General features: G+C 37.2%; 1 protein-coding gene across 1 annotated transcript; it reads left to right on the plus strand.

Annotated features, from left to right (window-relative positions):
* Positions 1-1,216: 1,216 nt before the first annotated feature.
* LOC148854896 (delta(7)-sterol-C5(6)-desaturase-like) lies at positions 1,217-7,982 on the plus strand. Its single transcript, XM_088941821.1, has 3 exons — positions 1,217-1,658; positions 6,338-6,643; positions 7,337-7,982. The coding sequence occupies exons 1-3, from the start codon at positions 1,442-1,444 to the stop codon at positions 7,630-7,632; spliced, it is 819 nt and encodes a 272-aa protein (XP_088797947.1). The 5' UTR covers positions 1,217-1,441; the 3' UTR covers positions 7,633-7,982.
* Positions 7,983-13,470: the final 5,488 nt, after the last annotated feature.

The following is a 13,470-nucleotide window of genomic DNA, read 5'->3' on the forward strand; positions in this document are numbered from 1 at the left end:
TTCTCAGTCAGCTGTTCTAATTAGAAAGCAGGACCCTTCCCTGGGATAGAATCGAGCCTTTACGAAGAGATCTATGTCTATGTCAATGTGATTAATGCTGCATTTAGCATTTCTTATTTTAAGGATTTATTTATTTTTTTTATAATTAAAATTTTAAAACATTTTAATAAAAAAAAGGAGATAAGTCTTTATACCAAATGCAGCCCAGGTTTCTGCATACAAGAAAAAGAAAATTAGATAACGGGTTTCTCTTCTTTATATTTGTAAGTAGAGGCAGACAAATGAGAGGGTAGAAGGTAGACCCTCTTCGCCTAACTCATCTGGATTACTACATTTCTTTGATGGAATTACCTTTTGAGATGGCTATTAAAAGAAATGTGATCTTGCCAAAGTATTGAATACTAAGTGGCCATTAAAAATCATTATAAATCAAAGTTTATCTACTAAAATTTGTATTATTTCAAAAGAATTTTGATTAATACCATGTCTTTTCTGTATAATAGGTTTTCCCATTTCAAAATATATATTATAACGCAAACTAAAACGTATTTCAAAATTTCAGTCCAAATTTGGACAAAATATTCAGTTTAATGTTTCACTAAAAGTTTTGTCAAAACTTAGAACCATGTGGAGTCGTCAGTTGTTGCGTTAGGGGGGACTAGTAAAACTCGATGAAAAATCAATTGGGGTTTTAGGGTTTTTGTTTAAATTTTAATAGCTAAACTGCTCTTGATTTTTTTTGAAAGATGAACACCCGGGTCAAACTGAATGAACCGGATATGTATAAATCAAATTCTATCAAAATTGATTTTCACTTTAAGTTGCATTTAGAATCGGTGTAAATACTACATCCATTTTATCAATATAAAACTTTATATTTTTTTTTCACGATTTTCAAAATCTAATGATTACTTAATAAACACTATTAACTGTTTCCGATCTGCTGCGAACAAATTGTATACAGTACGCTACGTAACCGATAAAAAATTAACAAGCTAGTGTCCGTGGACAAAGTGTGGGCCCCAACAACCATCGGGCTAACATTGGATCAACAGTTGGAGACATGCATCTTCAAATCTACAAGATGCCAACACTGAGACAACGACAAAGACAAGAAAGTCTTTCTCATCATAAATTATGGCAACAAGCGGGGCTAATTTGGTCTTTCAAAATATGAGAACGAAAAAAAAGCGCCAAGACAGTTACCGATTCGCACAGTCTTTATCGATTCGACCTGTCTATAAATAGTGCGGGGCCGGATCTAGTAGTTAAAATGTCACTTGATAAATATTACTCTCACCTTAGAGTCTCTCCATTCCTCACTTCCCCCTCATTCCACTTCACAGTTCTCTCTCTCTATACTAAACTTTCTCCCATCGTAATCCCGGCGATTTTCCCGGCCCAAATCGCCTGAATCTGCTCGCTTTTCCTGAAAAATAAAATGGAAGACTATTTGCAGCTTTTCGTGGACGAAACCAGCTTTTACAATCGCATTGTGCTCGGAAATCTTTTGCCAGAGAATCTTTGGAAACCGCTCCCTCACTTTATCCAGACATGGATTCGGAACTACATTGGAGGGACCGCCGTTTATTTCATTTCTGGATTTTTATGGAGTTTCTACATCTACTACTGGAAACGAAACGTTTATCTTCCTAAAGGTATAATCTTTTCTTTTCTTTTCCCTTCATTTTTATCTTCCCTTTTCTTTTGATCTTCTTTCTTGGATCTTAGTCGTCTCTGCTAATCTTTGTTGTCTTGGAAATGATAGCCCCCCTTGAATCTTTTCGTTTAGTTGTTTTATTCGATCTTGTGTTGCTTGCCTTAAATTGATGGATATATCGTATGCTGGCTACTTCCTTCTACCGTATTTTAAGTTCTGATCGAATTTGTCCTCTAGATGTCTGACATCAATGGTTCTGATTCCTGCTTTTTTTTGTTCGCTTTCTTTTTTCTTTCTTTTTGGTCACTGTTTCAGAGTTACGCTTTTAGAGTTCATCCATCAAGGAAAAGATGGCAAATGATATAGGTGCTATTTTCTCTTCGTTTTTAATTTTTGAAGTTTATCCATCAGATTGACTTCATCGTGAGTATTGATCTCATGATTCACAATACGGGCTTCTAAGAAGTCAACAGGAAGCTTTTCCTTGGGTTCACTTCAAAGTTCGTTGCTTAGTGCCTTTTGAAACTTCATATAACCTGTTAAACACCTCTGCAGAACTTATATACCCACGTGGACTGTGGGACACATTCCTAGTACCGGGTACCTCCTTTTTCAACAGCCGGCCTGGCCTGGTTAAATCAATTATTGTGGAGTCGGAGACTTTGAATTTCTGCTTGGGACTAATGTGATAGGATGATGCAGCTTTGCCAGCCTTGTTGAATTGGTGATTGGGGGATTCCTACCCTCTCAATTGCTGTTGATGACTAAGGTTATAGGATTTCAGTGTTCAAAACGTGAGAAGTCCAATTAAAGAACTAGTGGGTCCTAGAGCTTGAAGTGTGAGGCGGCTGAGGTCCATGCCAGAACAGAATGATGCAGTTTTGCCAGCCTGTTGAATTGGTGATTGGGGGATTCTTACCCTCTCAATTGCTGCTGATGACTAAGGTTATAGGATTTCAGTGTTCAAAACGTGAGAAGTCCAATTAAAAAACTAGTGGGTCCTAGAGCTTGAAGTGTGAGGCGGCTGAGGTCCATGCCTGAACAGAATGATGTGCCACCGATAAAAAAATAAAAGAAAAGCTTAATGCATAGAAATATGCAAATCAAAATTGTAAAAGAAAATAAGACCTTGTTATTTCAATTGTTTAAAATATCATGTTACTAACATGAAGGTTATAGCCTTGTAGGCTGTGTTAGATGGACTATCCTAAATGAATGAAGAATACTTTTTAGACATGCATCCGATTTTGACACTGCATGGATTAGGGACACTTCAACATAACATTGTCCTTCCTTTCCTTGATTATTGGACATAAATGAACATCTAATGTGCACGATAAATGTTGTGTTTCTTAACAATATTGTTAAGTGACAAAGATAAACTTTAAGACCTTCTTTATATAGATGCACTATTACAATTAAAAAAATGGTGTATTTTAATAGTTTATTCTATTTTGTAGATGATTTTATGAGTCCTTGTTTAATCTTCTTGCTGAGTTGGACTCCTGGAGTCCCTGACATACATGGAATTCTGATTTCCATGTCTGTGTCCAAGATGCCAACACTGCTTATTGTTGTAGGTTCAAGTGCTATATAGATAAACTATTCAAACATCATATTCAGGGTTAATTCATTAAAAAGTAGCAAAAGGTTAGGTGAGATGCACTTAGGTTTAGGTATGTGCATCCAACAAAGTGAGCCTCACTTTTGAAACAATGTTGTATTGTTTTTATGTTACAACAATTTGTATTGGTTTCAACATATGCCTTCTGTGGTCATGTCTAATTGTTCTTTGAAACCCATCTTTTTGAATGTGTACAAGGTACTCATACCTATATCATTGTGGATTAAGTGTCCATGTCAGACATGTGTTGGATTCTGACACTTAAAGGATTCCTGAGTGACATACATAACATTTTCCTTTTTCTCTTTGCTTGTTTGACATAAAAGAACAGATAATGCACATAATGGATGCTACTTTCCCATAAAATGGTATTAAATCACAAAGATAGACTTGTGGACCTTTTCCCATAGGTATAAAATATTAGAATTCCAAAAAAAATTAATAGTTTATGCTGTCTATTGATTCATAAGTGTAAGATGTTGCTTTTCTGTTTTGCCAAGTCAGATTCTGATTCCTATGTACATGTCCATGCAAGTATGGGATATTTTAATAGTTTATGCTTTTTCTATAGATGTAAATGTGTGAGCCTTTTTCTGTTTTTCTTTTGGTTTTGCCAAGTCAGACTCTTGCACACATGTCAGGTTCTGATTCCTGTGTATGTGCCCATGCAACACTAGTGACAAAATACATGTTTTAATGTTTTCTTAGTCCTGTTTATACTGAAGAAGTTACTCCATTGTATAGCTGGGTATCTTTGGGGATGGCATTTGCAGTTAAGTTAACAGCGGAGCAGTATGGACTGTGGCCTAGATAACTTGACATAGATTGGGTGATAAATCAAATGCTATGAAATTGTCATTGTGTCTTGCGTTGGCAATGCAGTAGAACTAGTTTCTGAGGAATGACCTTTGCATCTCCTTTGCTTCCTTAGGATCTAAACAATAAGTATATACCCTAAAGTCATGGTTGGCCGTAATTCCTTGCAAAAACTGATAAGAAACTCTTCTTCTTTATTAAACTGTTTATCTTGCAGGAGGTTAATACTTTTTATAAATATCCTCGTCATTTTCAAGAAGGATTCACCTGGAGCTTGTGAACAGTAGTTAATACACATTGTTTGTCCTTTCATCTAGATGTCTGTTTTAACATTTTGCTGGTCTTGTGCAGTGATAAAGAAATTCTGGTAAAACACAGCAGTATCGTAGCTTTTTTGGTTTTACTTTCTTTAACATTCTTTTTAGACTTTCTTGTATATATGCCTCGATGTTTCATTTTAAGAGGGCAAACTACAGCAAGTTGAGAGAATTGGGTCCAGGGTTTTTTACAACACCTGATCTAGCGTGCATCTTTCCTTCCTATTTTGATGTGCCACAACTTACTTGCCTTTTCTCCGTTAGGTATCTTCATGTGGCTGTGCATATTTCTAAAAGGGCACTAACATCTACCATAATGGGGCCTTGGGACTTGTCCTTTATGAAGTATGACTTGGCTATCTTTCTCGTAATCCATGCCCATATTGACATAGTTAAATTGGGTAAAATTAAGGTTGAAGTACCAAGATGGCATGTGACAACTTTTGGTCAATGGATGAGGGGGAATGTCAGTGCTTCAGCATAGAAGTTTAACCCATGATTTAACATATCGATAGACATCTGGAGCAAATATCATATGGTTGACCAAATAAGCCTGATCAATGTAATTGTCTACTTGCATTTCTGAGTTTCAAGTGTCTGATCCGATTAAATATTGATATACTGATGAACTATATGCTACTATTTATGGCCTTTTCTTTGTTGTTGACTTCGATAGCTTATAAGTGATCATCTCAAAAAGACTTATAGCATGTGGATACTCAGAACAACTCAATTGAACCTTGTCCCAATCAGTGATTTAAAAGGCGTGTCTCAGATGCACAGGTGAGGTGCATTTCAAGGTAGGGACCTCGCCTAGGTCCTAGGCGCAGCCCTTTCAAAAGGCACATGCCTGGTGCACCTTGCGCCTCAGCCCATGCATGCGCCTTTTGAAACTTTGACGCTTTTTTGCTTTTTTGTGCCTAGCGGTTGGGCCGGGGGCTCTGTCCTTGGACCCCGTGCCACGCCCCTCGAGGCAAGCCCAAACTAGTCCATGTTAGGTCTTAAATTCTTAGTTCTCACACAAAAAATAATGATTTTATAGTTTTAATTGCTTTTTAAGAATACATTTTATTAGGATGAATGAATGAAGAACATTACCAAATAGGGGGTTCTCGAATTGAGGGGCGTGGTACAAAGGCAGCTCGTAGAATTAGGAATGTAATATGTTTTACATCACATTAGCTAATTCAAGTAATGCAATTGAGAAAAAAAGAGATTGTGGGTTTTATATGCTTGAAAATGTTTTATATATTTGATTTTATTTTTAAATTCTCAAGTGAATATGCTTTACATGTTATATTTATGTATTTTAATATTAGATAATAGGTTTTTTAAAACATTTATTTTAAAATTAAAGTTTATATTTTTATTAATATTATGTTTAATATTTTTTTTGATATTTTGTATTTTTTGAATTTTTTGGCATTTTTTTTTAATTTTTTAGCTCTTTTTTTTTTTTTTATCTTGTGCCTTGCTTAAAAAGTCGCGTTCCTCGCCTTGCACCTTGCGCCTCAGGTGCAAATTGACCCCTGCACCTTGCGCTTTTAACACACTGGTCCCAATCTATAGCATGTGGATGAGATGCTGTAAATCCCCTGCTGATGTACTTGACTTCCTTTTCTTTTTCAGCTTTACTTGTAATATATAGTCAATTGAAAATTTCTGTTAGAGTGGAGTCACTCTAGAATGTCATGTCATTGGTGAGTGGGTATCATTATATTTTTATCTTGAGACTGTTTTTCGTTCTATTTGGGTGAAAAATTTTCCACCTAAAAAGTAAATATATTCAATTACAATAAGCTTTAAATCACCCTTCAGCATGCTGTGTTTTATTGATTATTGAAGAAGCATAGATATTTTTTTTAATTTAATTTCAAGTTAACATTATTCTTGGTTCTGTTTAATATGCTATTGTTACAGATGCCATCCCTTCAACAAAGGCCATGTTTTTGCAAATAGTTGTTGCAATGAAGGCCATGCCTTGGTATTGTCTTCTTCCAACACTTTCAGAGTACATGGTTGAGAATGGCTGGACAAGGTGTTTCTCTAGAATAAGTGATATTGGCTGGCCTCTCTACCTTCTGTATTTGGCGGTTTATTTAGCCATTGTCGAATTTGGGATTTACTGGGCACATAGAGAGTTGCATGACATAAAACCATTATACAAATATCTTCATGCAACACATCACATCTACAATAAGCAGAACACACTCTCTCCATTTGCAGGTAAGTTCCAACTTTCTCGTTCATTCAATTTCCACTCTTTTGTTCTGCCTTATATGCTGGTTGTCTGTTTATGTGAAAGTTGACTTTTCTTCATTTATAATGCTGTTCTGAGCCTATGGAACTAAAATTCTCAATGCAAATTCTAGCCTGTGCATATGGCTAAAGATCCGAACAATTAAATGATATTTGATATTGTAAGATATCTATCTACCTTTTCTAAAACATGGAAGTAGGATTTCAAGATTACCATTTATCATCTGTTGGCCCTAGGCCCTATGATTGATCATGGATGCTGTAAGCCAACCATTTTACAAATCCAGTAAAAATGATGAAACTGAATGCATGGTTTTCTTAGACTTGCAGATTTGAATTTAGTCCCATCAAAATCTTACATATGCTGTAATGGATATCATTTCTCTAGGGTGTATAAGCCGCTTCCTTGAAAGTGGAAATTCAAGTTCTGCAAGATATAATGCTAGTAGGTCTTTCATTATTATAATTATCATATGGTTTAACCATTCTTGCTTATGCACTTTATGAAATGAGAAGTTTATGTTTGAAACTTAATACAAATTAATACCAGTAGACTGGGAATAAAATCACAAGAAAGTATAGATTTCAAAGTTCTCTTCTAGTATAAGCTAGCCATAATCCTCGCATTATGTCAGAATCAGCTCTCTGTTTCTTTTTCAGGTTTGGCATTTCATCCACTGGATGGGATACTGCAGGCAGTACCACATGTAATAGCATTCTTTCTTGTGCCAACCCATTTCACAACTCACATCATTCTCTTGTTCTTGGAGGCTGTATGGACGGCAAACATACATGACTGCATCCACGGCAACTTATGGCCTGTCATGGGTGCTGGCTACCACACAATTCACCATACAACATATCGACATAACTATGGCCATTACACAATATGGATGGATTGGTTTTTTGGAACTCTTCGTGACCCTGACTTAGACTCACCTGACAAGAAAATGTGACATGAAGTGCATGCTCGCTCGTGCAGAAGATCAATAGCCTTGAGACTGTTTGTTTAGGCCTAAACCGGACGAGCTCTATAGTTTTGTCCTCTTCTCTCTTTTTATTTTGGTTGAACTGTTGTTTTGTTGAGTTTGTAGCTTGGTGTAAATCATGTTGGCTGAGTTGCTGCTTTGTGCCATCGTTTTTGCAGTATTCGTGTTTAGGAAGTTACTTGGAGGTGCAAAAAAGAAGTGTATTTTTTAAGTAGGTTCCTGATTCTGTCATTATTTGGGTTACCTTCTTTCTCACCTGTCTGACTCAAAATTGGAGCACCTCTTGCATAATGTATAAAATCAAAGAACTTACCATATATTTGACCTAACCAAGTTTTCTTATTGCTGCTGTTTTGGATGTGACACTGACACTGAATTGTTGATGGGACGGGGCGTTAATGCACCCATGATTCTAGCATAAGTTAACCTTGTCATGGAAATTCGCTCTTTTGTTACAATTGGTAACAATGTGAAACTTGCATCGGTTTGGCCATGTGCCTTAAAGGGCCTTTTAAGCAGGGCAAGGCGTTAGGGACGCTGTATAGATCAATTGAATATTAGAGTGCAAAGCTATGGTTTTCCTAAGTTTGCATATTCATTTAATCTATAACCTGTGATTCAGTCATTGGGTTGAATGACAACGGTCTAACTGTTTGGATTGAATGGTTTTTAATTAGTCTAGGTTTTACTAAAATTGGACTTAGAATCTTGGCCGGATGATAGTTTGAATGATTCAACCAATTATGTCAACGGTGGATTGAAAACATTGGGTATCATTCATTTTCAAAGAAGAAAAACACCTAGACTTTGTTGGTTTGGTCGAATGAAAACTATATTGCGAAGACAATAAGTGGTACGGATTGATTCATTTGTTTTGATGTATAACTTAAATTGGGCAATCTTCGGTCCCTTTTTTTTTTCAAGGATGTGCTCTGTTTTGTTGTTTTTGTCATTGTAGAGGAATGAGAGTGGAACATGGAGGTGGGCAAAAATTAATGGGTTCTAGTAGGAACCAAATGGAAATGACTCTATCCAATCTAGTACCGAGTAGGGTTTGGTGCCAGATTGTTGGAATTGGCCCCTCATCCAAGTTGGTTTTAGGGTCAGGGGGTTTACCCCTACCCAAACTTACTCGGAGAACCAGCATTGAAATCAAACTTGTCTTGAAATAAATCCTAAAAAAAATTTGAGAATGTAAAGGTTTGAATCTAAGCACTCATGGTTATAAAAACCACGTCCTTACTTGATAATTGAGTCAATGATTTGATCAATTTTCTTCCATTTAGGAGGTATTTAGTACAGTGGTGTTGCATTTTGGGGTTACGCAAGACGGGGTAGCACGTCCCTGAAAATCATCAGCTCTTGGGTTGAAAGGGAGATGAGTATCTCTGACATTTTGCGGTTCTCAAGCTAACTAGTTAGCAGCTTGGTTGGCCTCACGGTAAGAATGCTGGTAGTTCACTTCCACCTTGTACAGTCTCTTGATCTGTAAACAATCGTTGATGATGCTCTTCGGTTTCCACGGAGGGTCGATAACCTGTTGTAAGCAAAGGATAACCAAGATTGAGTCCCCCTCAATGATAACAAGGCAACCACTAAAATTTAAAGCCAGATTGTAGGCTTCCCAAACGGCCCATGCTTCAGCCAAGTTACCAGATTGTAGGCTATACTTGCAAGGTGATTCCTTGCAATACTTGCAATAAAAGCATCAAAGTTGATTTTAATCTCTCCTTCCCTTCCCTAAGGGGCACCCATTGAATAGGCCGCCAAACTTTATTGGTCAACATGTTGTCTTCAGTATAGGAAAGCAACCTAAACTCCTCTAAAGTTTGTATGGCCTTATCAATAATAGTTGGAGGAGGAAATGTCACATTGTTAAAAACTTTGTGATTTCTACTCTTCCACAAGAACCATAGGACTAGGGCAATTTTTTCCCTTCTCATAGCTTTCATTTCCCTTACATTCCTCACAAATTCTCGACCACTAATCTTTTAGGCCATGTTTGATTTGAAGGAAAAGGTAGGGAAAGGAAGGAAAAGACAGGAATATACAAGGTTTGTAAATGTTTTCTTAACTTTCCCTTCCTTTCCATGCATTTTACTTCAAACCAAACTTAACCTAAGAGTGGCATCATTCTCTTTTGGCCCTATATATTTATCAACAAAGCTGATCCAGGTTTGAGTAGCCAAGCCACAACTTTTGAAAACATGCTCAACACTCTCATCCTCCTCACAGTGACTACATGCTCCATCTATATCAATCCCTTTCTTTCTTAGCAAAGAATGAGACAAAGAAAGGTTTTGACTTTTTGGGGACATTTAAGTTTCCAAACATTTGAATTTCACCTATAGGAAGAATTAGAAACTGAACAACACTTGGAGTATGCCGTTTTGATTGAGAAAACACCACTTGGGCATAGATTCCAAATAATATTGTCCTCTTTATCCTCCTTTGGAATGTAAATGGGCTTTATGATTTTCCATACTATAAGAGGAACCAATCTTCTAATCTTGTCTTCATTACCTAGTGATGTAGGAATATCTGGCAAACTTGCAGATCTTGACACATGGCGTCGGTTGGATGCATCTTGGCCGTCCATCATTAACTACTATCAACCACTCCCAACTGCTACAATTCTAAGGCAACTCTGGCTATAAAAGGGGCTCCCACAATGAGGTAAAGACACATAAACTTAAGCTCTCCTAACTTGCTTGGTTTGATCCCTCACAGTCCTTGACTAACTTGATCGTCAGAGTCTTCGCCCCTAGGATAACTCCTAGGGCCTCTGATATCTTCTTTGTCTCAGCAGGTTGGACCTGTCGGCTTCAGACACGAGAAATTATGTTGTTGCCCTCAGCTCCGTATTTGACAACAATAATTAGTGCCGTCTATGGAAAACATCTTCAAGACTTTCTCCTAAGAAAACAAATTTAACTTAATCAACTAGTGTTTATGAAATTGCTGACAAGCAATACATCATTCATAATGTTCAAAAGTTAGTCATGATCAACCAGCTCGAGCTGGTCCTGAACAAGCTAGACAACTAGGTCCAGCAATTGGACAATATAGGGTTGTCGACACAAATTTCGTGCTAAATTTGGGGCATAAAAAAATGCAGACAAATTCAAAGAAATTTATTTATTTATTTATTTTTTGCAGAAATGTAAGTGGGATACAAAATCTTTTTGTTTTGCAAAGGAAATCCTCTGATTCTCTTGTCTTGGACAATATCCAAAAACCACGACTGGAACTTGCAATTATGAGAAGCAAGTAACGCCCAATCTTGTGTGAACGAAAATTTATTCATGTCAATCGATGATTAGAACGTGAACAACTGAAAGCAATATCCTTGCTTATAGAATTGACAGAAGCTTTTTGGATCACGGGAATTTGAAGATCAAAATTTTCCCGATTGATGTGGTACGAAATTATAGCAATTTCGGTGCTTCAATAATTGAAAAATTGGAGTATTTATTCTATCTTTCTTAATCTTAATGCAGCCCTTTTCTTCTCTTTCTTTTTCAAAAGCAACGAAAGCGGTCGGAGACGAATTCGGTAGTTGAAGGGGGGGAGCCGAATGGGAACAGCCGAAGGGAGGAGGCTTGTTGTCCTTTCCCCATCTATTTATAATGGATAGATCCGGCCATGAATTTGAATTCAATTAGCTGGTGTAAATGATACGGGCCCATTAAGATTGGTGATCAAATTGTTTAGAGCCAAGTGACACTTGGCAAAGTAGGCTGGCCCATGAAGAATTCAGTCCATTAACCAGCCATTAGTTCCTTCCATATTCGGTCAATTAAACTCATATCGAATCCCATATCAAATTCTAGTTGCCTTTTAAATGGGATCTAACAAATCATAATTAAAATTTTGTCAATCTGTCATTTAGTGAAAAGTTCCAATTTGTGATTTTCTTTCTAATTTGATCTTTGTATAAAACCGGTGCACTTGGAAATCAAGTGATTAAATCACTTCCTTTAATTAGCCCTTCTATTAGACCCCACTAGTATCTCTTTGGACTAATAAGCCAACACTGGATCCCACCTAAAAAAATCTCTCCTCTTAAAGGGCCCACCAATCTCTTTCGATTTTATTTCTTGTTGGGCCCTATTTAACTTCTTGGGCCCAAAAAAACTATATTCCAACAAAAGTATCTAACAAGATGCCACCCACAGGGTGATCGTCCCGTCGGAAGCCATGACCAACACAGTGGACGATCTGCCCATTTTACCAAAAACATGCATGATAAGAATTCACATCTATATCTCACATGCACATCATTGGAAGATGTTCTCAATACACGGTTGAGATATGATGTGGGACGTTTATGGGCCCCTATGTGAACTCGGGCGATAGCTTGTGTTCCAATTTGTTCAAACTGGTCTGACAAGAATAATTTAGTATTTACTATTAAACGCGTACGCGTAGGAGATGTTCCCATCAGGAATAATTTAATGCTGTATACCATGGTTTGATCTAAATTGATGGTAAACCGTTGGTCCCATGCATTTGAAACGAGATTAATTTTTCACCAAACCCACCAATCGGGCCCAATTCGTTGTACCTTTCAAGGATTTAAGATATCTAATCTGCAATTTCCGGCCTGGTTCAATAGGACATCCCATGTCCCATGTGGTTCATCTTATATCCACATCCAAGTCAGCAACTCAGCATGTGAAGTAATGGACGAGTCAAACAGAGCATCAACACGCAAGTTTACTAATCAACTTTCAAAAGGACAGCAGCAGCAGCAGGCGTAGTAACAGCAGCTATAAGATAAATTTGGTGCCGCGTGAACCTCTCACATCACCTTCCGAGTGGTTACGCCCTCAGCTAGTATTGCTATCTGATCGATTTTTCTGTTTTTCATTATCGCATTTGGTAGATCGATTATGAACTAAAATTTTGTGATGATCGTCTTGACTTGACGTGAGGCCAAATCAAGTATCGGCATTAGTAATTAATTAGTGAAGATGAGAGTCAATCATTTGGATCACTGTGTACTAAAAGTGAGAAAACTTTGTGTGGTTCATAATTTTTCTTTTGTTTTTTGTAGTTGATTTTTAGTCGTTTATTCGTTATGGTAGGTGTGGCGCCTGAAAGCCTGAAACAAAACTAGACCGTTGTGACTTGGCGGGAAAGTGCTCGTGGGTCAGGGTGCTGATATCCTGGAAACTGGTTCATGCTCAAGATTTTGAGAGAGAGAGAGAGAGAGAACGACTCCACATGTTCAGGAGGATTGGAGGAGCCCAGATGACAATAAGGTTGTTTGATTTGAAGGAAAAAATAGGAAAACTTATACAAAGAGAAAGGGTAGGCGAAGGTAAAGGTATAGCCCTCAAACCAAACACAGCCTAAGGATTGTCTAAACTTCTTATACTCCAAAATAGTCATTGGGCCTTTAATTTGTATTTAGACAGTAAAGCCCATTATACTATAATTAACAACATGAACATACCCGTCCCAAACCCAAAACACCTCCAACCATTGATGAAGGCGGGATTCGATCTCAATTCACTTATGAGTTATGGTTAACCAGTTGATAGTTTAACTTTCGAGAACTAAAGAATCTATATTAATTGCTTATTATGTTTGGTGAACCATCAAAAATGAAAAATAAAACAAAGCATGTAAAAAGGCCGAGCCCAATTCTTAATGGGCTCCATCCACTACAAGCAGAGCCAAAACCAAAAGCCAGAGAGTGAGATAGATTGGTTTGACTTACCGGTGGAATGACGTGAACACCTATGATGTAATGCGCTTCCACGTTGTCTATGCTTCCCAGTTATTTCGTCTTCACTT

Source organism: Nelumbo lutea, chromosome 4 (genome assembly GCF_056320005.1).
Source record: "Nelumbo lutea isolate HS-2025 chromosome 4, American lotus-T2T, whole genome shotgun sequence".
Classification (NCBI taxonomy): domain Eukaryota; kingdom Viridiplantae; phylum Streptophyta; class Magnoliopsida; order Proteales; family Nelumbonaceae; genus Nelumbo; species Nelumbo lutea.

Bases quoted from the DNA above. Each gene is read 5' to 3' on its own strand.
- LOC148854896 (XM_088941821.1), top strand. From the start codon at position 1,442: ATGGAAGACTATTTGCAGCTTTTCGTGGACGAAACCAGCTTTTACAAT. The intron at 1,659-6,337 runs GTATAATCTTTT...CTATTGTTACAG, and splicing joins AAACGTTTATCTTCCTAAAG to ATGCCATCCCTTCAACAAAG. The intron at 6,644-7,336 runs GTAAGTTCCAAC...TTTCTTTTTCAG, and splicing joins CACACTCTCTCCATTTGCAG to GTTTGGCATTTCATCCACTG.